Genomic DNA, 21,112 nt, shown 5'->3' with positions numbered 1-21,112 from the left:
ATTCCTGCCCCTGCCAGTGAAGCTTGCCGAGCCGTGTACCTGCGTGCCATCATGCTGACTGACCCCTCTTCCACTGCTCCCTTTCAGTCTTCAACGTGGGAGAGTATCGCCGAGAAGCCGTGAAGCATTACAGCTCCTACGACTTCTTCCGCCCCGACAATGAGGAGGCCATGAAAGTCCGGAAGTAAGTTTGCGGTTGCCTCCAGGCTGCTCTGATCACTCAACCTTAAGTGTGGGAGAAAAAACCCTGCCGACTGTGCTGGGATTGTTGTAACCAAGATCAGTGTCTGGGCCTCTTTTCCTCGATCTCCCACCCTCACTCCACATCTCCCTCTCGGGGCCTGACTTTGTAGAGGTGCTGAGCGCCTGCATCAAGCCCGTAGGAGTTCATCCTTGGAGGCTGGTACCTCTTCAGTGCACGGACATACCAGTTACTCTTGGGTGTCCGTTTGGTGAATGGAGTGCAAGTTCCTTTTAATCTGACCGAGGGCCTGTAAGAACACAACGGTGCGACTATCTGCCAAGGTCTCGAATAACCTTTACCCTTTGCAGTGCTGTTCTTGTTCGTCTTACTGCAGTTATTACTTCATACGTTCTCATATCATGCGCAAGAAGGGATTCCTCATTTTGCCAACAGGGAAACCAGAGCTCGTCAGTGCGAAGTGTCTTGCTCAAGACTGAGCAAGAAGGGACACAACGCGGGTTTGCATTCGCAGCTGTTGATTAGTAGATCAACGGATGTTGATTTTGCATGTACTAGGAATCGTAGGTGGAAGTTGAGGGACAATTAGGCCTTAGAACACCGAGTCCCTAGAGCCCGTCGGTGGCTTTCGTAAGCATCTCCGATTAATTGAGAAACTTTCTTCTTGCAGACAATGTGCCTTAGCTGCCTTGAGAGATGTCAAATCGTACCTGTCAGAGGAGGGTGGCCAGATCGCGGTAAGTTCAGAGAGGTATTGCAGTGGCCTGAAGAGTGCCATCTCCCCTGCTTCAAAATATTCCCCAGAAAGTGCAGACAGAGACAAGCTTTTGCTGAAACTCTCCAGCGGCAACCTATTTGCTGTGGGCCATTCCCTCAAGACAGAGGTGTTGCCACGATTATAGCAAGGCTTCAGATTCCAGCTTCTTACGGTCATCATAGTCCGCGGTGCCTCTCAGATATCCCCATGAATGCCACATCTTCTTTAAACAGTGGGTGAGAAACTTGACACAGAAAAAGTGACTTATCCAATTCCACATTGAAGGCTTGGGCTAGAACCCAGGTGTCCAGATTCATAACCAGCAGTGTCCCCACTGCACCATTTTGAATGCTTTATTCTTGACTGAATTCATCCAAACCCATAGAAATATGCAAGTAATATCTAGAAGGCAGAAGAAGGATGGAGAAATATTGATCTTTAAAACACAAAGGCGTTAGGTGGAAACACTGCGTCATCCAAGGAATGAGTTTTCCCTTTGAGCCAAAGTTACTTTAGTTCTTTTGAGTCTAACGCCTGTTGTGTCAGGATAGGGCTGCGCTCCCTAAGAGGTATGTTAATGTCTTCAGAAGGTGACTTCTTTCTGGATGCTTTTTTAAAGGTTTTTGATGCCACCAATACAACAAAGGAGAGAAGAGGAATGATTTTAAACTTTGCCAAAGAGAACAGATTCAAGGTCAGTATGTGTCAGACTTATTTCTTGCATGAACGTATGGTCCCCATTATCATACTAGCTGAGTACTGCCATACTACCACACTCACTTCTTTATTCTAAGAACACCCACGGGAGGTAGACAGGTGGCATTAGTCCCATTTTAGAGGTAGGGAACCAAGGTGAAGTGACTTGTCCGAGATTGGGGAAATCTGTGGTGGAGAAAAGGAATTATACCCAGCTCTGCTGAGTCTCAGGCTAGTTATAAAATTCCCACACTGCCAAGATCCCTAGCCAAGAGGGATAGAGGAGATGAGGTAGCGAGGAGGGAAACATGCATACTTTTTCACGCAGACTTGCATGGGCTGGTGGGAACAGGGCTGGATGTGATACACTTCACACGTTTCATCTGTCCTCACCTGGCTTTTGTTTTGCCTTCTAGGTGTTCTTCATCGAATCCGTTTGCAACGACCCCACAGTGGTTGCCACAAATGTCATGGTAAGAATAGAAAGCTGCTGCTTTCTTGTTAAAACCAGAATTCGCACAAATTCACCCCTGCCCCAGCCAGCACTCAGCTTATTCATTCAACAGTGCCATGCCAGGTTATACCGGCTGACGATTTACAATCTGTCTGGGGCAGATATTTTCATGCACTTCTAGCTGAAGTGGCAACACAGAGATATCAGCATAGAGCAGATACGTTCAGTCTCTTCAGAGCTCTGCAGATCCTTATACTTTTAATGCATTAATGGGTAACAAGTGCATATGTCATACACATGTATTTGACAATAAGAGCCTAAAAATCTCACTGGCAGACCCTGACACTTAAGTCCCCAGGCAACCAAAGTGCCTTTGAAAACAGCACTCATGTGCATCTGTTGTAAAAGCAGCCCCACAAGGCTTATTTCCTCATCACTATGCAACTTTCTTGACAAAAAGGTGTACTTTGTCTTATAGCTCCTCGGTCATATGAGGAGACCTGTTGGCTGTTAGTCGTCAGAGCTAATAGGTACTTCTTGATTTACCTGTACATTTCACTGTAATGCACTTTCCTCCATCTGGCACTCTTCCAGCCTTATCAAAACTTTCCCAATCGTTTAGTGTCTGGAGTGGCACTGGCTTGGCAGGGTGCCTTAAGTTCAACAGATGTTAGTTCCTTGGGCAGGTTTTCTAGGAGTGCTGGGGTTTCTGAGATAGCTGCATCCTATGTTAGTGTCTTGCACCTTTTACCCCTTTGTATAGAACTTCCTTACTGGTGCCGTTCAACTAGTTAATGATTAAGGGTCTGGGAGGCATGACTTATGAGGAAAGGCTGAAAGAACTAGGGGTATTTAGTCTGGAGAAGAGAAGTGAAGATTTGGTAACAGTCTTCAGATACCTGAAAGGTGATTGTTAGAGAAGATGGAGATGGGCTTTTCTCTGGGGCTATAGGGGACAGGACTAAGGTGCAGGGGAAATATAGGTTGGAGATTAGGAGGTACTTAGGTTACCTAGAGAAACTGTGGAATCTCCACCTTGGAAGTTTTCCAGAGCAGATTGGCACTTTGTCCCCGATGAAGGCATCCAAGCCATCTTGCCTTGAGCTTGGGACTGGACTAAATGACCTGATGAGGTTCCTTCCTACCCTACTTTCCTATAATGTTATGAAACGCATGGCTTTGAGTTGCATGTGAGGCTGCACTTGGATGGTATGCAGGAGGGTGCATCTGGCTACCTTTCTACAAGTGCAGCTCCCAGTGATTTCACGGGGGAAGGTAGTATTTGCATTCCCGAGCCAGACCTTCTCCCTCTGCTTTAAAAAAAATAGCTATAAGAAAACCCCTAGTTGGATAATCTCCAAGTCAGATAATACCTTAATGGAGCCAAAACTAAACCTGGATACATACAACTTTCCTTTGTGCAGGATGTTGAACAGATGTTTTCTAGATGCTATACAAGGAAACAAAGCAGAGCCATAACAAAAGGCCCCAATCCTGCATACGCACTTAACTCACACGAGTTATCCCATTGCCTTTGATGTCACTTGTAAAGTTATTAGTGTGTGGAAATGTCTTTAGGGAGCAGGACTTTGACATGATTTCTGCCAGCCATTTATAATGACTTTCTCCTCCCCCTCTTCCCTCCCTGGCATTATCTTTTATAACTGCCAAATGCCAACTGTGAATGACCCAGCCAATGACTCTAGGAATAACTTTGATACCCGATATTGAAACAATCTGATTAGTCTAAATCTGTAGCCTGGTTGGAGACTGTCTGCACTGAAAGCTTTCTAAAGACTTATTGATTTGCTTTCTCTATTGCTGCAGGAAGTTAAATTGTCCAGCCCAGATTACAGGGACTGTAACTCAACTGATGCCATGGAGGACTTTATGAAGAGAATCAATTGTTACCAGTCCAGCTACCAGCCACTTGACCCAGATGACTATGACCGGTAAGAAGCTTTGCTGACTTCGAAATAGGCTGCTTTTAAAGGCCTTTTGTCCTCAGAGAAAAGAGTAATAAAGAGCTCAGTTGGAAGAGGTGAATGTGCTAGAATAAAATTTGTGTAAGCCTCCAATCCTCACGGTAAATTCAAACTCTTTTTTGAAGACTGAGAAGGTCTGACTTTTCACTGCCTTTTGTGAAGCATCTTGCTGATTTTCTTGAGATTTTTCTGCCTGTTTGCAGACTGCAGAGCTTCAGCACCGCAGCTGAGCTTTTGGGTGCTGCTTTGAACCTTATGACACTATTGTATTGAAGGTGTCTATGGATGGGATAGGGACAGGGTCCTAAACCTGGGTCACCACCTCCCCAACTAGTACATCCTCTCACCAGAACCTTGCCACCCTAAGCGCCTCCAGACACGGTCTGTCCTTGTCTGCAGGGTTGCAGTATTTACCTTCTGTACTTGTTCACGAGTAAGTCCTGGGTCCTGTGACATCCAGTCTGGGGACTGGACAGCCTGCCCTCTGACCCGTCAGAAGTACTGTGGTCACTAGCCATGTGCTCTAGGCCTCGGCTGTCTCCAGCTTTGGGAACCACATGAAGGAATGCTGCCTCATTCCCGATCTCATCTTGTAGCACTAAAAAAAGAGATTAAATTGATCCATGATTTAGGTAGAGAGCACAATCCACTACAAGGCATGGTGAGATTAAAATCCACATTGACACTACCTAGGTAAAGGGGGAAGTCATGAAATCTCTCTCGACAACAAATCTTTTTAACACTGGGATTATATCCTGACCAAGATGTTTCACAAGCCAGGCTTTGAGATTTTGTTCGTGGAATTGTCCCCAGTTCGTGTCACCACTGATCCTTGCCATGATTTCCGTAGGGATCTCTCTCTGATCAAAGTGATCGACGTGGGGCGGAGGTTCCTGGTGAACAGGGTCCAGGATCACATCCAGAGCAGAATCGTCTACTACTTAATGAACATCCATGTCCAGCCCCGCACCATTTACCTCTGCCGACACGGCGAGAGTGAATTCAACCTCAAGGGGCAAATAGGGGGTGACTCGGGACTCTCCAACAGGGGCAAGAAGGTAAGGGGAAAAATCCCTCTCGAGTGGGTGTAACTTGGCTAGGCACATTGGCTGTGTACTATGCTGTGCATGAGACATACTGCCTGTGCTCTCTGGGTGGGTCTTGGTGCTGCATATGTGTCCTTTTCTGAAAGCAGCAGGCCTTCTGGTATATAAACAAGCACTTGTGAATCTGGCAGCAGATGGCAAGGACAGGATGCAGATCACTAACCCCTCTCTTGCTCTACCTTCTACAGTTTTCCATTTCACTGAAAAAATTTGTTGAGGAGCAGAACCTGAAGGACCTCAAAGTCTGGACCAGCCAGATGAAAAGGACGATCCAAACAGCAGAAGCCCTCAAGTTGCCCTATGAGCAGTGGAAGGCACTCAATGAAATCGATGCGGTGAGCATCTTAATTGCCTTACTTGCGACTAATTCCCACTGTCCGTGTGTTAAAGCATCAGCCTTTTGCCTCTGCCCAAATGTGGTGATGGAGGCAAGGCTTTAGGAGTCACCTCCCCAGTCTAACACATCATTGCTTGCTTTGGAGAGGCTGTTTATGTCCATGAGAGCCTTTGCTGCAAGAGCAGAGGAGGATGAGGACTGAAGTACCCAGGTAGCACTGGGATGGGGAAGCTGACTCAATGCCCAGCTCTGGACGGTGCCGGTACTGAGCTTTCACAAGCAGTGAAATTTCCCATGCCTGGAATGGCAAGGAAGCAGAAAGAAGGACTATTGTCTCCCAGTCTGGTTTTGAAGGGTGAACGCAGTTCTCAGGTTAAATCGAGCAGAAGTGCTGGAGCCGCATGCTTCCTGGCTTCCCTTTTCTGCTTCTGATCTTGGCTCTGGATTACATGGAAGCTGCCAAATTGCTCAGTAACTTTGACCTCAGACCTACCAGATTAAAACTGCTGCAACCCAGTGCCACTGCAGAGCCGATTACTTAGATTGCTAAAGTGCTAGTTTCGCTCTTCAGGCTGGAAAAGTGTTTGTTTCAAGGCCCCTTGGCACCTGCTGTAACGGGAACCTGCAGCTCTCTCATATAGAGTTCAGTAAATAACTCCAGTGGCATCTTGTTTTTTCAGGGTGTATGTGAAGAGATGACTTATGAAGAAATCAAGGAACAGTATCCAGAAGAATTTGCCTTGCGGGATCAGGACAAATATTACTACCGCTACCCTTCTGGAGAGGTAGGTCTGTAGGAAACCCTCCCAGACTTGACTAACAAAACACCCCATGTCTTCCTGTAGTAACTCTAGAGCTCTTCGGCTTTCCATCCAACCCAGCGGGCAGAGAAGATGGGGCAGCATTTCTGAGAGTCAAAGCAGAAGTTAGATGTGCGCACAGACTCCTCTGGGCTCTTGTAAAATTATTCTAGGAGTCTAGTACCTTAATCAAAGTCATTCCATTCATTAGGACCACTCGAAGGGTGAGTGGGATGGAAGAAAAGTCATTAGAATCTAGTTGTATAGCGAACCTGAACATCTTTCATAGGGAAGGAGTTCGCTTTACTTCCCTTCTCTAGTTCCCTCTGGCCAAGTGGCTGGGAGAATGAGCTGGTCAGACATTTTTGGGGAGCGATATATCAATTGGAGCAAGCGTTGAGTTCAGTTGGCTTATTTATGGCTTAAGTATGAGCCAAATAAACTCCTGGGGAACACAAAATCTTTGTTGGTACTCAAGCTTACTTCACATGCATAGTTATTTCTCATGGATGACCGATACTCAACCTGGGTTTCTGAACTTCTCACTAGACACCGCTCTTGGTTTCGTCTGCGCGGTAGAGTCCTTGGAGATCTCTCGGATGATTCAGGCCTCCAGAGCTTAAAATGTCTCATAAGAAAGCAAACTTCAGAGATGTAGTGATTCATTATGCTTAATAAACCCTTCATGCTTGCAGTGCCAATGCAGAATGTTGTTAGTTGCCTAGTCACAAGAAGCAGCCCAGACTTCAAGAGGTCTGTGGGAGAGAAGTGTAGCTTGGTCTAAATTAGGATCCCTGCTGGCAAACCAAAATGAAGACTGTTTTTGAGTCCTGAGAGACCCTGGCTCTGCCCTCTGTGTTTATCTCCAGTATCTCTCTCTGTTCTGCAGTCCTACCAAGATCTAGTGCAGCGCCTGGAACCGGTCATCATGGAGCTGGAGAGGCAGGAGAATGTCCTAGTGATCTGTCACCAGGCGGTGATGCGGTGTCTCCTGGCTTACTTCCTAGACAAGAGCGCAGGTACGTTGCTTCTGGGAAAGGGAATGGGGTCCTTTGCAGCAGCTCTTATAAACCGATTGGAAGAAAATAGCATGTCCTGTGGCCCAAACCCTGCAGACACTCAGTGTTTTAAACAGTTTTATCACCTGAATCCCGGCTATGTCATGGGATGAGCAATTCAGCCCACCAACTGCTGGCCTCTACTCCAGCTTGTGGGCTGCTGCAGTGTTATTCCTCCAAGTTTGCTTTGAGAGACTAATTGTCCTGTCCCCCCACTGTTGAGGAGAGATGCTTGGCCTCCCAGTCGGATCCTGCCAACATGGGATGTTGGGCTGGCTGAGAGCGCAGCCCCAGGCAGGCGCTGGCTTTGTCCGTGTAGATATGGCGGAGGCAGCGTTGCAGTTTGCATGAAGGGAAGAGCTGCCCCGCCAGCCCCTGCAGCTGGGGCAAAGCTCAGCCCCTTGGAAAATGGATTATGCTGCCCATCCCATTGATAACCCACCTGTTGTTTCTGCAGCTGAAATGCCCTACCTGAAATGTCCCCTCCACACCGTGCTGAAGCTGACCCCCGTGGCATATGGTAAGTGACCCACACTTCCTTGACACATCAGCTTGAACATTTCAGTGAAGCATTTACTGGTAGTTGCATCCTATTTAAAAATTAAGCTGGAAGCCCCGATGGGGAAGCAGGACCTGCACCTTTGAGTGTGCACAGTGCCTTGCACAGTGGTGTCCTGATCCTGGCTGGGGTGGTTGGGCCCTACTATCATACAAACCCTACCAGAACTTGTGTTGGCCACCCCTTCATTTGTTGTTTTCCTCCCCTCTCCAGGCTGCCGGGTTGAGTCCATCTGTCTGAACGTTGAAGCAGTGAACACTCACAGAGAACGGTCAGAGGTGAGTGGCGCTTTCGCTTCCCTCCCTGCCTTCTCCTAATGGCAACAAGGACCTCTGGAGAGGTTGCAGAGGGGTGGGGGAGTCGTTTAAGTGGCACTTGCTGCGAAGAGCAAGAACAGTAAGCAGCATGTTGCTCTGAATGTTGGAAAAGACAGGTTGTCACATCCACTGCAAACACTTTCCCCAGATCCTTAACCAAAGCCCAGTGAGGCCAGTGAAAAGTTTCTCTTTGGGGCCTTAACGATATCTAGCTTTTTCATAGAACTTTTCAAAGTGCTTTACAAGGCCGATGGTATCCTTATCCCTGAGGAACAGGGAGAGGCATTGGCTTCTGGAAATCTCAATTCTGTCTTCACTGGTCTTGGAGATTTCTAGCCAGTGCTGGACCTCCTCTTTGGTCTTTGGATCACCCCTGAATGACTATAATGGAAATTGAAGCAGGCAGATTGCCGAGGCCAGCAGCGCAAGTGATAAAAGTAAGAGGAGAAGAAGGCAGGGAATGACTACAACAGTTTTGTAGTCAGGGATGGGTTCATTGGGTTAGAGGATGTTAGAGGAATGGGATTATCTCCTGATGGGGGAGACTAGTTTATCTGGTGTTGTGGTGCTCTTGAGCCTGGTAAGCCAAACAGATTGAAGTCTGGCCACTGTGTGGATGGAAGACTCCCTTCTTCCCCGCCCCCCGCCAAAATATTGATATATAGGTGCTACAGGAAGTAGTGCTGGTTATTTAGACAGCACACTTCCTCCGAGTTGGTACCAAAGGTGGCACGCTCAGGCTTGGTGGTTTGGGATCTTCTGGGTGAGACATACTTCAGTCTGCAGGTAGTTAATATATCCCGTCATACTCTTTTGTAGCGGCAATCTTTGCCCACTTGGGCTGGTGAGACAGTCTCTCTCTGAGTTGCCCACGTTGGGGTGGCTTTTCCTTTCTTTTTCACTCTCCGGCTGACACCGGATACAGCGTTGTGAGATGTCAGCCTTCTCCTAGATGCAGCTGCACGTTCCTCTTTTTGTAGCGTATGCCGAGTGCTTTTGAGTCCTCTGAAAGCTGCTGCAGGAAACTCCACAATTAGACTTGCAGTGAGAAGATGAAGCTTAGGCCACTGTGTAGTGCTCGGGTTGGGCTCCTGGTAGCTGTCCTGCTATTTCACACCAGGGAGCACAAACCTCTTGCTGTTGTGCTCCGCTGGCTGCTCTAATTGCTGCATGTTTCTCTGTAGCTAGATGAGTTCATTCTGTTCCTCTTGGTTTTTATGCTCCCTGCTCAACTAACTCCTTGGGTCAAAAGGAGAGACTTTGAGAAGGAGACTGAAGGGCTTTCTTCTTCACTCTGGCCTACACTATATAGTCCTCATCCTTTCAAGCTGTCGCCTTTTTTTGTGTGCGCGCGCATAAAATGAGAGGGGAAGATAGCAGGGGGGAGGGAATTCTCCCTTTGCAATACAGGGTAGTTTGTCTTTTTAATTCTTTTTAGACAGTCTCTCCTGTTCTCTACACTTATTTTTGGTGACCAGAGATACAAATGCATCAACTGAGAGCTTTGTTTGTAGTTGCTGTTAATCGGGGGTGGGGGGAGGAAGAGAGGGCAATTTTTAAAATGGCTTTTTTCGTAACTGTCGCCTTCTTCCTTTTTTGTCTTTGTCTCGCTTTAATTTAGGAAGCAAAGAAGGGACCTAACCCGCTCATGAGACGCAATAGTGTTACCCCTCTAGCAAGCCCAGAACCCACCAAAAAACCTCGCATCAACAGCTTTGAGGAGCATGTGGCTTCTTCTTCTGCCGCCCTGCCAGTCTGTATGCCCCAGGAGGTGCCCACCCAGCTGCCTGGACAAGTTAGTTGAATTCTTTTCCTTGGTGTTGGTGTTGGTGTTGTTGTCCTCCTTGTGTTGCTTCTAAATATAGGGACTGGTCTTTATTGTGCTGCTATGAGCTACCTTTTTCATCACAGTGTGCCATCCACTGCTGTCCCTTGCATTTAAAAGCATCCACTGAACAATAGTTGTCAAACGCCTTGGGTTTTGTAGCCTTTGCATAGTTTAGAAAGCTCCAGGCCGAAAGGAGCAGCTGTGTTGGTCGACATTCATGTTCCTCTCCTGCCCTGTCTTGAATCTCAGTCACCGGACATCTGCTGCTGTGTAGAAGCCTAGGGCTAGCTTGTCTACCTCCGTCTAGATCATCCATTTAAACCCTCCCATCCCTCCTTCTCTGGGCTCCCGCTGTTTCTTTATATGGCAAGAATTTAACTGTAGGTATTGCAATAAAGAAATAATTCTTGACACCATCCTCTTGCTATAACTGCTTCCCTGCTCTCCCTACGTTTACAATAAAAACAGTCTAGCAAAGAGTGAGACAATAACATGACCTAAATTGTCATTTTGAGCAGAGCCCAGCCGAGGCTGATTTTTAAACTGGCTTGGACTATAATTATGTTGCCGCCTGGCAAGAATTAGCTGCTGGGCTTGGTTACTGAAAGCCCTGGGGCACTTCTGGAGTGGGCAGGAGAGCCTTGAAGCACTCCTCCAGGGACATTTCTTGATTCCCCTCCACCCCACAGTAATAGAAACTCCTCTGAGTCATCTCCCTCAACCATGTGAAATTCTGGACGAGTGCCCTATACAGGCCTTTTAAAGACAGCCTCAATTATACATGAGCTTCTCCCTTCTGTCCCCGAGACGGGACAGGTGGTAGGCTTATACTAGCACCTAGCCATGCTTCCTTTTCCCTTTGGTCCATGTTAACTTCTTTGTGTCCTCTCCTCTGTCTTATAGGTCAGCCCTAGAAGTAGCTTTAGGAAAGGCCAGCACGCTTATGCTCTCCTGAACTGGCATGAACGGCTGGAGGTCCTGTTTGGTGGCTGCTTTGTATTGACACTTAGTTCTCAACTAGTGCTAGCAGGGGTGCTAATGGCGCTTCCAGCTTTCGGGGTCCTTTATGCTAGTGATCCAGCTGATTAGGATCCGAATTGTTCTTTGTTTCGTTGCCTCTTGCTGACTTCAGATGACTCCCTCCCTCCTCGCACTGCATTACTGACGCTTCTCTTTCCATTCTCTCTCTCTCTTTCTCTACAGCCTTTACTAGGGAAGGCATGTCTGTAAGTATCTTCTCATGAGTTTCCCCCTCCCTCTTTCTGTACCTCTTTCAATCCCACTGGCTATCTTGTTGTTGGGGGGTTGTGAAAGTAGACAGAGATGCAAACTTTAATTCTGTGGTTTCTGAGTTGTTCTTTACACGGGGGGAATTTCTGTATCTTGACGCTGCCCCGGTACTGTTTGTTCAAGTGCACGCACATCTTGCATTAAACCTCTGTAGTCCGTCCTCTGTTGAGATGAGAAGCATGCCTTTTGCCTCCTAATCTCTCCCTCCCTTGCTTGCTCTTTTTCCAACTGTTTGGTCAATGGGATTGCAGCCTGCTAAGGTTTCTCATCTGTATTTGCACCTCCTACTGTAGACCTGGTTTGTCCTTTCTGTTGGCTATGTGGCTTATTGCGGCCAGTTTGGCATTTAACTAGATGGAGGAAAAAGGGGTATCTTTCTAGCTAGAAGGTGATGCAGATTATCTGCTTCAGCCATCCTTTGAGGGAGAATTGTCTATTGGGAGCTAGACATCCTGGTTGAAGAGCTGTATGCTTAGCTCATGGAGATGCTTCCCAAAACCAGTTTTTTGGCTCCTTTTTAGAGTGTGATGGGTGGAGGGGGTTGGACCGAAGAGGCTTCCTGGGAAGGCTTTGTAAAAAGTGACCGGCTTCAGGTCGCTCCAGCACTCCACATCTTGTGTCCCAAGGAAGAGTGGTTGGAGTTGGACCGATTGCCGTCAGGTCCTGGTATCCATCCACTTGGGGACCAAGGTTTTTTGGGCACAGTGCATTCAGGTTGGCTTGGCATGAGTGGACAATTGCATAGTCGAGACCATGCTACTTTTGCAGGTTTTTATACCTGAATATTTAACCATTGTCCCTACGTCCTGCAGTACTCCTGGCTGTAAGTGCTCTGGGTTGTTGCTACATTATGCTGGAGGATCCCTACTTATTAAATAAGAACAAAGCCGGTTCAGTATAAAGGGGAAGCTTCCTTGTTTTACCAGTGTCAGATTTCTGGCTCAAAGAAACAGCAGGAGCATAAGCCGTGTTGGAGTCTTCTCCTGTTTCTTCTTTAAAACTCGTGGGTTTTCTAGATCTGGTGCAAAATAACAACAGTGGAGTAGTCAGCAGGCACCTAATTGGCACATGCTGGTTGTAGGTAACCAGGGAACAGGCACCACGTGATGGCACTTGGGGATCGGCTTGCTCTCCGAAGCACAGTCTGGATCAGGTCAATACGCAGCTCTGCCCTTATTTGTTTCACGGGCTAAAGATGCCAGGATTTGCTGTTAGCTGAGGCAGCCCGCCGCCGCCGCAACATACTGATTGAACTTCATTTGAATTCTTCCCATCTCCTCCTCACCTTGCGACCACTTTGGAAAGGGGGCCTGACTAACAGCTTCTGTATTTGGAGGGCAGGTGGGAATGGGTCAGATCAGTGAGAGGTCAGAAAAGTCGTGTCTGGGTCTTGTTTTCGGGGGTGCTCAGGTCTTGCATTAAAGGCTGAGCATAGGAGTCTTCCTCTTTTTTTTGTTTTTTTATGTTGGATCTGTTTGGCATGGCATGCATGGCTGCTCTGTGCTGTCCTCACTGTTCGTGGGCACCGGGTCTGTAAGAAAACGTATTCCTGGAAGAGAGAGGCCTTTAGCTGTGTGACGCTGGCTGAGCCTCACATAATTGTTCCCTCCAGGGCAGAGGTTTGCAGCCCTTTGGAAACAGCTGTGTCAGGTTGCCAGGCAAAAAAACTCAGAGGACCGGCTGGTTCAACAATTCCCATGGCTTTCCCCAGCTCTTGAGACTTAAAATTTAGGGCAGGCCAGACTACTATGGTTTGGAGCTTGGCCGGGTGGTAGCATTTACATATATCTAGCTCAGATGCTTATCACTGAAGGTAGACGAGACAGATGATCCTGCCTTGAGCAGTGGTTGGGTATGAGGTCCCCTCTGATTTTGACAGTAACCTAAAATATCCCCGTCAAATACAAGGGGAAGCCTTGAGTGTCTAAGCTAATGTCACATGCATGTTCTTTGAGTCCTCTTAATGCGTGTGTTAGCCTGCTATCTGCCTTCCAATATATAACATGGACACCTCTTGATAGGCATCTCCCGAGGATGTCAGCTTGCATTGGAGCGTAAGAGTGCGTAATTATGGCTGCCCACCCTTTTTCGGACAGTAGTAACTCGCTCCCTTACTTCCACCCATGAGCTGTAGTGTTTTAGGCAGATCCTGTGCTGATGCCATGTCATACGTGCCATTGAAATCAATTCAACTCCTACCGTTCACAGCAGCTGAGGATCTTAAGAGTGGCCAACTTGCAGAGGGAAGAGTTTGAAGTGTCAGTGTCTGGGAACCACTACCCAACTGAGTACGATAGGAAGGTTTTGGTGATGGTTCAATGGACAACAGAGCAAGGTCACCTGGAAACCAGGCAGGAAATAGAATAAAAATGGGATGGCCATGTTCAACCAGCAACTCAGCAGTGCCCTTGGCTAGGAAAAGCCCAGCACTACTTTGAAAGTGCTCATGCCGATTATCAGAGAGCTTGGGGAAAAACAGCTGTTGCTTTTTTTTTTGTGGTTTTTTTACTCTCTAATGTTGCACGTGAGATTGCGTGGGTTTCTTCTGCATTTACATGTTTTGATCCTAAATGCATGTTTTTGTAAGAAATCCAATTTAAAGTTTTCTCCCCTTCACTTTTCATGCTTAAAGACGAACTGTCTGTCACTTTCTCAAAGTTTTCTCTTTACTAACATTTCCAAGGTAAATGGCTTGATGCATGCTGTGGTTTTTTTCCCCCCTGATCTGACCCTGTCTCATTAGATAAAAAGAGCATCTCAGCTCCCCCCAACCTGCTTTTTGTTTTTTTGCATCTGAGCCCATGTTATAAACCTGATAAGAACTGTGATTTCTGTTAAGGGGTCCGTGTGGCCATATAGATAAAGGGAAAAAAACCCCCCACCTTCTTGTCTTAAGAAACCCCCTAGTCTCTTCCTCCTTTTTTAATGTTCCCTGTGATGTTGTAAATGGGGAAAAACCCTTCCAGTTGTGGTGAACGCTCAGCAACCCCCTGTCTAGCGGGTGCTGTTTTACCTTCTGATGCTCTCTCTGGTGTTCATGTGTTGTCACTGGTGTGTGTATGTAGTTGTTGAGACTGCCAGTGTCCTTGTGATGTATTAGAAAATGCCTTTTTATCAGACCCCAATGTTCACTGGATGTCTTTGCAACAGTGGTTCTGAAGGGATGGGTCTGTAGCTGAGTGGCAGATGGACCCCAGGGGACCCTATTGCTAATAAATGGGGTGTGGCGGGAGGGTTTGCAAAGTTGGTCCTTCTCAGTTTGTAGTCCACTGTGTGGTGGGCTAAGGGAAGCAGAGCCCCCGTGCTCAGCTGAAACAGCCAGTGCACACGCATCTCCCTGTGCCATCTTGCAGGCTGGCACCATAGGGTGGGTGGGTTGAAATACAGGTTATTACTAAGCATCCACAAATGTGCTTGGAGCCCTGGAGAAACAAAGATCCAGGGCCTAAGTCTTCACCCTCTTGGGCCTTATGGCCATTTATGCTTCTGCAAAGTGGGCTGATCTGGAAGTATTATACACCCAGCGAGCATATCGTGCCAGGCCCCCAGGCTCTGCCCTGAGATCTTCCCAATCTCAATAGAGACAGGACACCCATGAGGCTGTGGGGGGCAAGGGGGAGGCATTGGCAGCATATAACCAAACCCTCTGGGGCCGTCTTGTTTTATATTAGCTGCTCCTTCAAGAGGCATTGCGTGACCTGCCTCCCTGCTGGATGCTTTTGCACAGATCCCTTTGTCAACTTTCTCTTGCCCAGTGTTTTTGCATGTTCAAAATGGTGCCATGTCTTTTGCTATCCTTGGTTTTTGGAGTCACGGGACCAATCTAACCCCGGTTCCACTTCTCTCTTTGCAGAACATGAATAACTCGCAGAAGCAATCATGATTTCTTCCGGGGCAGTGAAAGCCGACAAGAGAAGCCAACTCCACTCCATCATCATTTCTGAAGCTTGCTTGTATCGTACTCCTCCATTCGACTCGAGGTCGACCTTTGGCTGCTTCTACCATAGCTGTTCATCTGCGAGCTTGGACTCTCTTGAATGGGGGAGAGAGAGAATTTTGAAATGGGGGGAAAAAAGTGGATTCAACATCAAATCCTTAGGCCATTTTGTGTTTCCTCTCTGGTGTTTGATCTACCGTAGCAAGCTGTACAGTGCTTCTAGTGCACAGAGTTTCCGAACTTTATTTTTGTTTGTAAGCGATGTGATCTCCTCGCAGGGACAACCATCTGGTACCGACTCGTCTTCGGGTTGCGAGGAGGTACACGGATGTTGCAGGGGTAGCAGAGAAATATAGGGAGGACTTTTAAATCTTCTCATCCATCGTATCAGGCTCCTTAGAGACTGGCGGCGGTCGGGAACCTGTGTGCATCCAGTCTCACTGAAGTATGTGACCTGACTGCAGAGAAGGCAGAGGCAATGGTGTGAAATCTTTGGCTGTTGGAGCTGAATTTTGCAGCTGGTTTTAACAAAAAAGAAAAAAAAAGTGGAGGAAAAAAATACACTATCTGTATTACTATGAAAGGGATCTGCAGAGAATGTCAATCTGCTTCTGAAACCAAGTTAAACTGCCTTTAGCATAAAACCCAGCTTCCCTGGTGCTAGCTTAGGAGGTGATTTTTGGCCACTGGCTGACTTGAAGTGGCAGCTCGGCTTGTATTGTGGGAAGCCCTTGAATTATTTTTTTGTTGTTGTTGTTGCTGTTTTGAATTGAATTTGGGTTGTACGGGCGAGGGGTGGGATGGGATGGGGACAGAGACTTATGTGATCGAAGACGCACGTGCTGTATTTATATTTGATTTGTAATCCATCTGCCTGCCCTCCCCTTCTTTAGATGGATTTTGGTCTGCAGGACCAGGGCAGCCTTTTCAAAACTAGGTGTCCACGCTAAGCTAGATGTGTTTTGCAGACACGTGAGTCTGAGGTGTACGGAGGCCTCTCCAAGAGAAGCAAATTCTCTTTGAGGGAGGAGTGCATGTGTAGATCTAGAAGAAGTCACAATACGAGACACTCATTTCTTTTTTTAAAAACCTCTTGGTTTTTGCACTTTGTGTGTGGCAGGAGCATGATTTTATTTTCCTTCTTTCGGCAAATCCTGCCCTTGGCAGGTGAAGCCTAAATCCCCAGATCCTGTCCTGCATGTGCTGAAGAGCTAAGGCCACAAAGCAGTGGATAGGGACAGTATTAACAGGGTGGGTTGAGGTGTGAGCTACTAATTTTTTATAAAGCAGCTGTAGGAACTGGCAGGTGCCCAAGTGTTGTGTGTGCAAATCCCTTCTTGACACACTGGTCAGGTTAAGGGGTTTAAGACCAAGATGAACCACTACTATGTGATCGTGCAGAAGTTTGCGTGCGTGTCTGTGTGCTTGTGTGTTGGTTTTTTTTCCACTGATGGGATTCCTTCCTCACGGCAGAAGCACTGGGGAGACTTTGTTTGAAGCAGTCCTAGCTTTCTCTCCCCTCCACCCAGGACGTACATTTATTTTTATTTTTATTTTTTTTGCTCACCCCTAGGCTTCATTGGGAGCCTACCATGCATCCTGTCCAGCATACAAGCGCAGAGCCAAAAAAAAAAAATCAGAGTAGAGCTCAAGCAATACTTCTTTGTCTTAATGTGCAACTAAATCATATTCCGAAAGGACGCACTGTACAGTCCATTAGCTAAACGGGGGGACCCTCGGCTGGGACCCCTCCAACTTTTGTCCCCGTCTCTCTCTCTTTCCTTTCGTTCTTGCTTCCGGTAACAGCTAGTGATATTTCTGCAGATGGGAGCAGAGAGGCTCTGTTGGAAAGTGGCTACTTTTTTTTTTTGCCGAAGAAAGGCAAACCACAGTGCCTAATGCTTTAGTCTTGCACAGTGCAAATGCTTTGTATGTCTTCAAGCAGCACCAGCCAGAGGCCATCACTGGCTCTCTCCGCTCACATCTGACCATCGATGATATTGGTGACCTGCCCGTGTGAGGTTGCTCGCATACACACATTCTTGTACAGATGAAGTGGAGAAGACACTTTTTTTTAAATAGCCATGTTAAACAGAGTCCCCTTTCCATGCGTCCGTGTGCATGTTTTAATGTCTGCCCTTTAAATTCACTGTTGTTTTTTTTAAGAGACTGATTTTTTTTTTTTTCTTTTTTCTGAGGGCAAGTGTCTTTTATCTTCTGAAACCACTTCCCTAGGAGCGTGACTGTCTCCTCCTGCTATAGGAAGATAACGCAGCAAACGCAAACACGACGTCCACAGAGCCCTCCCCAGTATCAATACAGAAAACATGTGATCTCCAAACAAAATTTTTTTTTTTTTTTTTTTTTTTTTATTTTAACTTTTTTAATCTGGCTAGTCAAAAAGGAGATTTTATTTATGGCTTCAAATTAGCAGATGGATTTCCCCCTCCCCTCCCCTTAGTGGTGGTGAGTTGAGCAAGATGCTGGAAGGAAGAGAAATTCGTTGTCACACCAGAAACACGACAGCAGTCCTCTGATTTCTTGTAAAAAACGCAACTATTGGGCAATGCCATCCTGAGTACAGGAGCAAGTGAGGAAAAAGAATTTGATGAACCACACCAATGACTTGTTTCTTTTTCTTTTTTTCCTTTGTGATACTTGAATTAATTTTTTTATGATTTTGATAGCAAAGTGGTGTTTATTTATTTAATGTATTCTGCAAAGCTTGGAGAGAAGGTTTTTTTTTGGGGAGGATTTTTTTTTTTTTTTTTTTGACTTGTGGTATGTTAAATGTATTCTGTATATATGTCTGGAATAATTGCCTGAGACAAAGCTGTGTCAGCTTAAAAACAGGGTATGCCTTTCAGAAATTTGTATATTTTGCAGTTGCTGGACCAATAAAATATCTTGTTGGAATAGAGACTTGGTATGGTTCTTTACTGGAAAACGGTGGTCTTATTTACCAGTTCCCATCTGTGCCTAATAGATGCTTGCTTGCATCTTAAAATCATAGGAAAGCAGGGCTGGAAGGGATCTCTAGCAGAGGGTGGGGCTAGAAGACCTCTAGAGGCAGGCTCATTCTTATCCAAACCATCCGATACAAATCCTTGTTTAACTTATTACTGATGCTACATAACCCCACCACACAACTACTAAGCATAGCCCCCTAACCTGCCCCAGAGGTAAAGCAAAGGGGCAATAGTAGCAATGTCCTGCTGCTACGAGGGTTGTTAAAATTCACTCGGGAGATCCAGGCATGTTTGCATTTCATACATATAGCCCAAATGCAAAATATGTCTTAAGCAGTGAGAGGTCATATCTAGACCTTACAAAGAAAAGTGAGCTCCCCAGGGTAGGCCTGAAGTCTAAGGGGGTCTACATGGTGGGTTTGCCCATGCTAGCCGGGGTTGGCCACTGCCACTGAATTGCAGCCGCTTCTGAGTCGGAGATTAGCAAACCAGAGGTGTGTTGCACAATTGTGGGGTCAGTGGACATGTCCCTGAAGAAATTCTGCTCTCTTGGAAAACTTGGGGGATCTTCAGCGCCTAAACAGATCAAAACTTTCACACATGGGTATCTACGGTTAGTCGCCAGACAGATACTGAAACACCAAAAGATGATGGGTGATTTTTTTTTTTTCCAAGACCTTGTATATGTCTGCAATCTCTAGTGAACTCTGGAACTCAATTAGCTGCACAGTAAGCATCTCATGAATCTACTCTGCAGTAAATGTCGTGCGTTTACATGTGCACCCCTATTAGGCTGGAGTAAACTGATTAATTCTGCAGCAGGATAGTCATTGTAAATACAAGTTTTTAGTTTTTGGGGGGGGGTTCTTACTCTGTAGCAGCGGGCACTCCCCAAAGAGGGTTTGCCACATCAATTGGAGAAGGAGCAGGGCCATGGTAGCCATCACCAGGGTGGTCAGGCCAGGTGGGAGAACTGTCCCCAGAATGGGGTCTCCTGCTGCCAAGTGCCTGCTTCCCACCTTCCCACCAGGGGTCGGGGACCACACACGGGTCGGTCCCCTAGGCAGCTCGGAAGCATTCCTGGAAAACGGGAAGCACCAGGGAAAGCAGGAACAGGCAAGAGAAATCGGCACCAGACCGGGAGCTCCCACCCCAAAGTGTCCGCTTTCCCACTCTTGGCAGTCGGGCACAAAACTCAGGTTTGGCCCTTAGGTGCTGCGCGGTTCTGCCCCACAAGTTTTTCTGACCGATCTTCTGGAACTAAAGATAGGCATTTAGGGCCCTGAAAACCGTAGGTGCTAGCTGGGGCATGGAGCTGCTCGCTAGCTAGCCCTGCACCGGAGCAACCTTGTGCCCCAGCCAGCCCCTCTGCAGCACAGTAAACCTGGGGACTCCTGTTCAAACGATGTGCCCAGGAGCAATAAGCTCCGGAGTTTATTGCTTCGCATTAACTGCATGAGTAGATGGGCCCACAGTCCCTCAGTAAACTCCCCCCTGTCTTTTTTTACCTTAATGGCAAGGGACGGTGCAGCAGACACGTCCAGTAAAGAAAGAGAGCTGGTAGGAGAAGTGCAAGTAACGGCAGGATGCTTGGCGTACGTGACGGGAGACGGTCCTTTGAGGAACTTGCTGTCTGGACAGATAGTCCCTTATGCTTGAAGGCCGTAAGGAAACTGTAGATACAAAACTGTTACTGGAGCACGGTAAGTGATAACTCTGGGGCTAATGGAGCCACTACAGGGCTCATTTCTCAGCTGCTTAACTAGGGTTTGGGGGTTGACTATTTATAGGGAGGACCTCATGGAAGAGGCCAAAATGAACTATACCCCATGCACTGTAGGTCTTGGCGTCAAGTGGATTAGTAGCCAAAATAGGGCAGATATTTATTCGAACTTCATTAAAATTCTTGCATCTGCTGCTTCTGCAAATGCAGATGAAGGGCTTGGATGTGGTTTTCATTGGAGACGGAAGTGTCGCCAGATCCTCAGCAACTCCAGGAACCAGGGATTGAACAACTGCAACGGTGCCCTCCCCTCCCCTTCCTGGGTGAAAAAAGGGCCGATGTTAGATCCTACTCCTTGGCTTTGTATGAAATGATTTTCTTTGGCACTTTGCACTCAGCTGTAGCTGCCTAACAGTGGGATGGGGGGCCACTTAGGACCATCGCCAACGCATAAGAGCTACTTACATATTACTTGCCGAAGGGGCAGTTGAATATTCATAGCCCTGAGCAAACTTCACAGCTGGTTTCTATTTGCACGAAGTCCAGAGAGGCTTGCAACCAGTTTGGTGCTGGCTTATCTCTAGCTCTCACCCCTCTGGCTGATGAAGCGTGGGCCCTCACGTGCCTTCAGCCTGGCCAGCTCCATAAAGGAGCTATTGCTGGTTGGGTCAATCCAGGTCAGCCCAGGCTCATCTCCTCCTCCTCTGGGCTAAAGCAGTTCTTGCCCTCCTCTTTCTGAGCAGGCTGATCTGCCAGTCTGGCGTGCTTTGCCCTTAATTGAAATAAATGAGCTGCTGCATATTTAACTGGTATTTTATACAACATGCTCCTCATCCCATGAGGCAGTCCAAACAAAACCACGTGTGCCTGCAGGCCTCGGACCGGCTTTTTAGATCTACCACAACACTGAGTCACTTCCCCTGTAGCTCTGTCCCCATGTAGCATGGAGATGATGGATTTAGTCCCCCACCCCCTGCTGCCTTCATGGACAGCTGTTGGGTCCCCCCTCGTTGACCCTCCTTTGGGCTTGGGTGGGATGGTCTACTGCACTCTCCTCCTCCCCATAGTACACACAGGGCACATCTACACCACAG

The 21,112-nt window shown here is 47.2% G+C and overlaps 1 protein-coding gene across 4 annotated transcripts in view; it reads left to right on the top strand.

The window, feature by feature from the left end:
- PFKFB3 (6-phosphofructo-2-kinase/fructose-2,6-biphosphatase 3) overlaps positions 1 to 18,242 on the top strand; it is a 24,352-nt gene extending 6,110 nt beyond the window's left edge. Inside the window, exons 3-16 of one of the 4 annotated variants that reach the window (XM_025213213.1) lie at positions 88 to 184; positions 873 to 939; positions 1,579 to 1,653; positions 2,072 to 2,128; positions 3,937 to 4,061; positions 4,945 to 5,152; positions 5,389 to 5,535; positions 6,218 to 6,322; positions 7,227 to 7,356; positions 7,853 to 7,915; positions 8,168 to 8,232; positions 9,893 to 10,066; positions 11,303 to 11,325; positions 15,243 to 18,242. In XM_025213213.1, the coding sequence (XP_025068998.1) occupies positions 88 to 184; positions 873 to 939; positions 1,579 to 1,653; positions 2,072 to 2,128; positions 3,937 to 4,061; positions 4,945 to 5,152; positions 5,389 to 5,535; positions 6,218 to 6,322; positions 7,227 to 7,356; positions 7,853 to 7,915; positions 8,168 to 8,232; positions 9,893 to 10,066; positions 11,303 to 11,325; positions 15,243 to 15,249 (1,343 nt within the window). In that variant the 3' untranslated portion in view covers positions 15,250 to 18,242. Of the gene's footprint in view, positions 1 to 87; positions 185 to 872; positions 940 to 1,578; positions 1,654 to 2,071; positions 2,129 to 2,587; positions 2,640 to 3,936; positions 4,062 to 4,944; positions 5,153 to 5,388; positions 5,536 to 6,217; positions 6,323 to 7,226; positions 7,357 to 7,852; positions 7,916 to 8,167; positions 8,233 to 9,892; positions 10,067 to 11,302; positions 11,326 to 14,021; positions 14,092 to 15,242 lie in introns of those variants that run through there. The other 3 variants (XM_025213231.1, XM_014523754.2, XM_025213225.1) reach the window with 3 other exon arrangements.
- The last annotated feature ends 2,870 nt before the right edge of the window (positions 18,243 to 21,112 follow it).

This window comes from Alligator sinensis, unplaced genomic scaffold (assembly GCF_000455745.1).
Source record: "Alligator sinensis unplaced genomic scaffold, ASM45574v1 scaffold268_1, whole genome shotgun sequence".
NCBI lineage: Eukaryota > Metazoa > Chordata > Crocodylia > Alligatoridae > Alligator > Alligator sinensis.
Note: the sequence above shows the minus strand (reverse complement) of the source record. Positions and strands in the feature narration are given on the sequence as shown.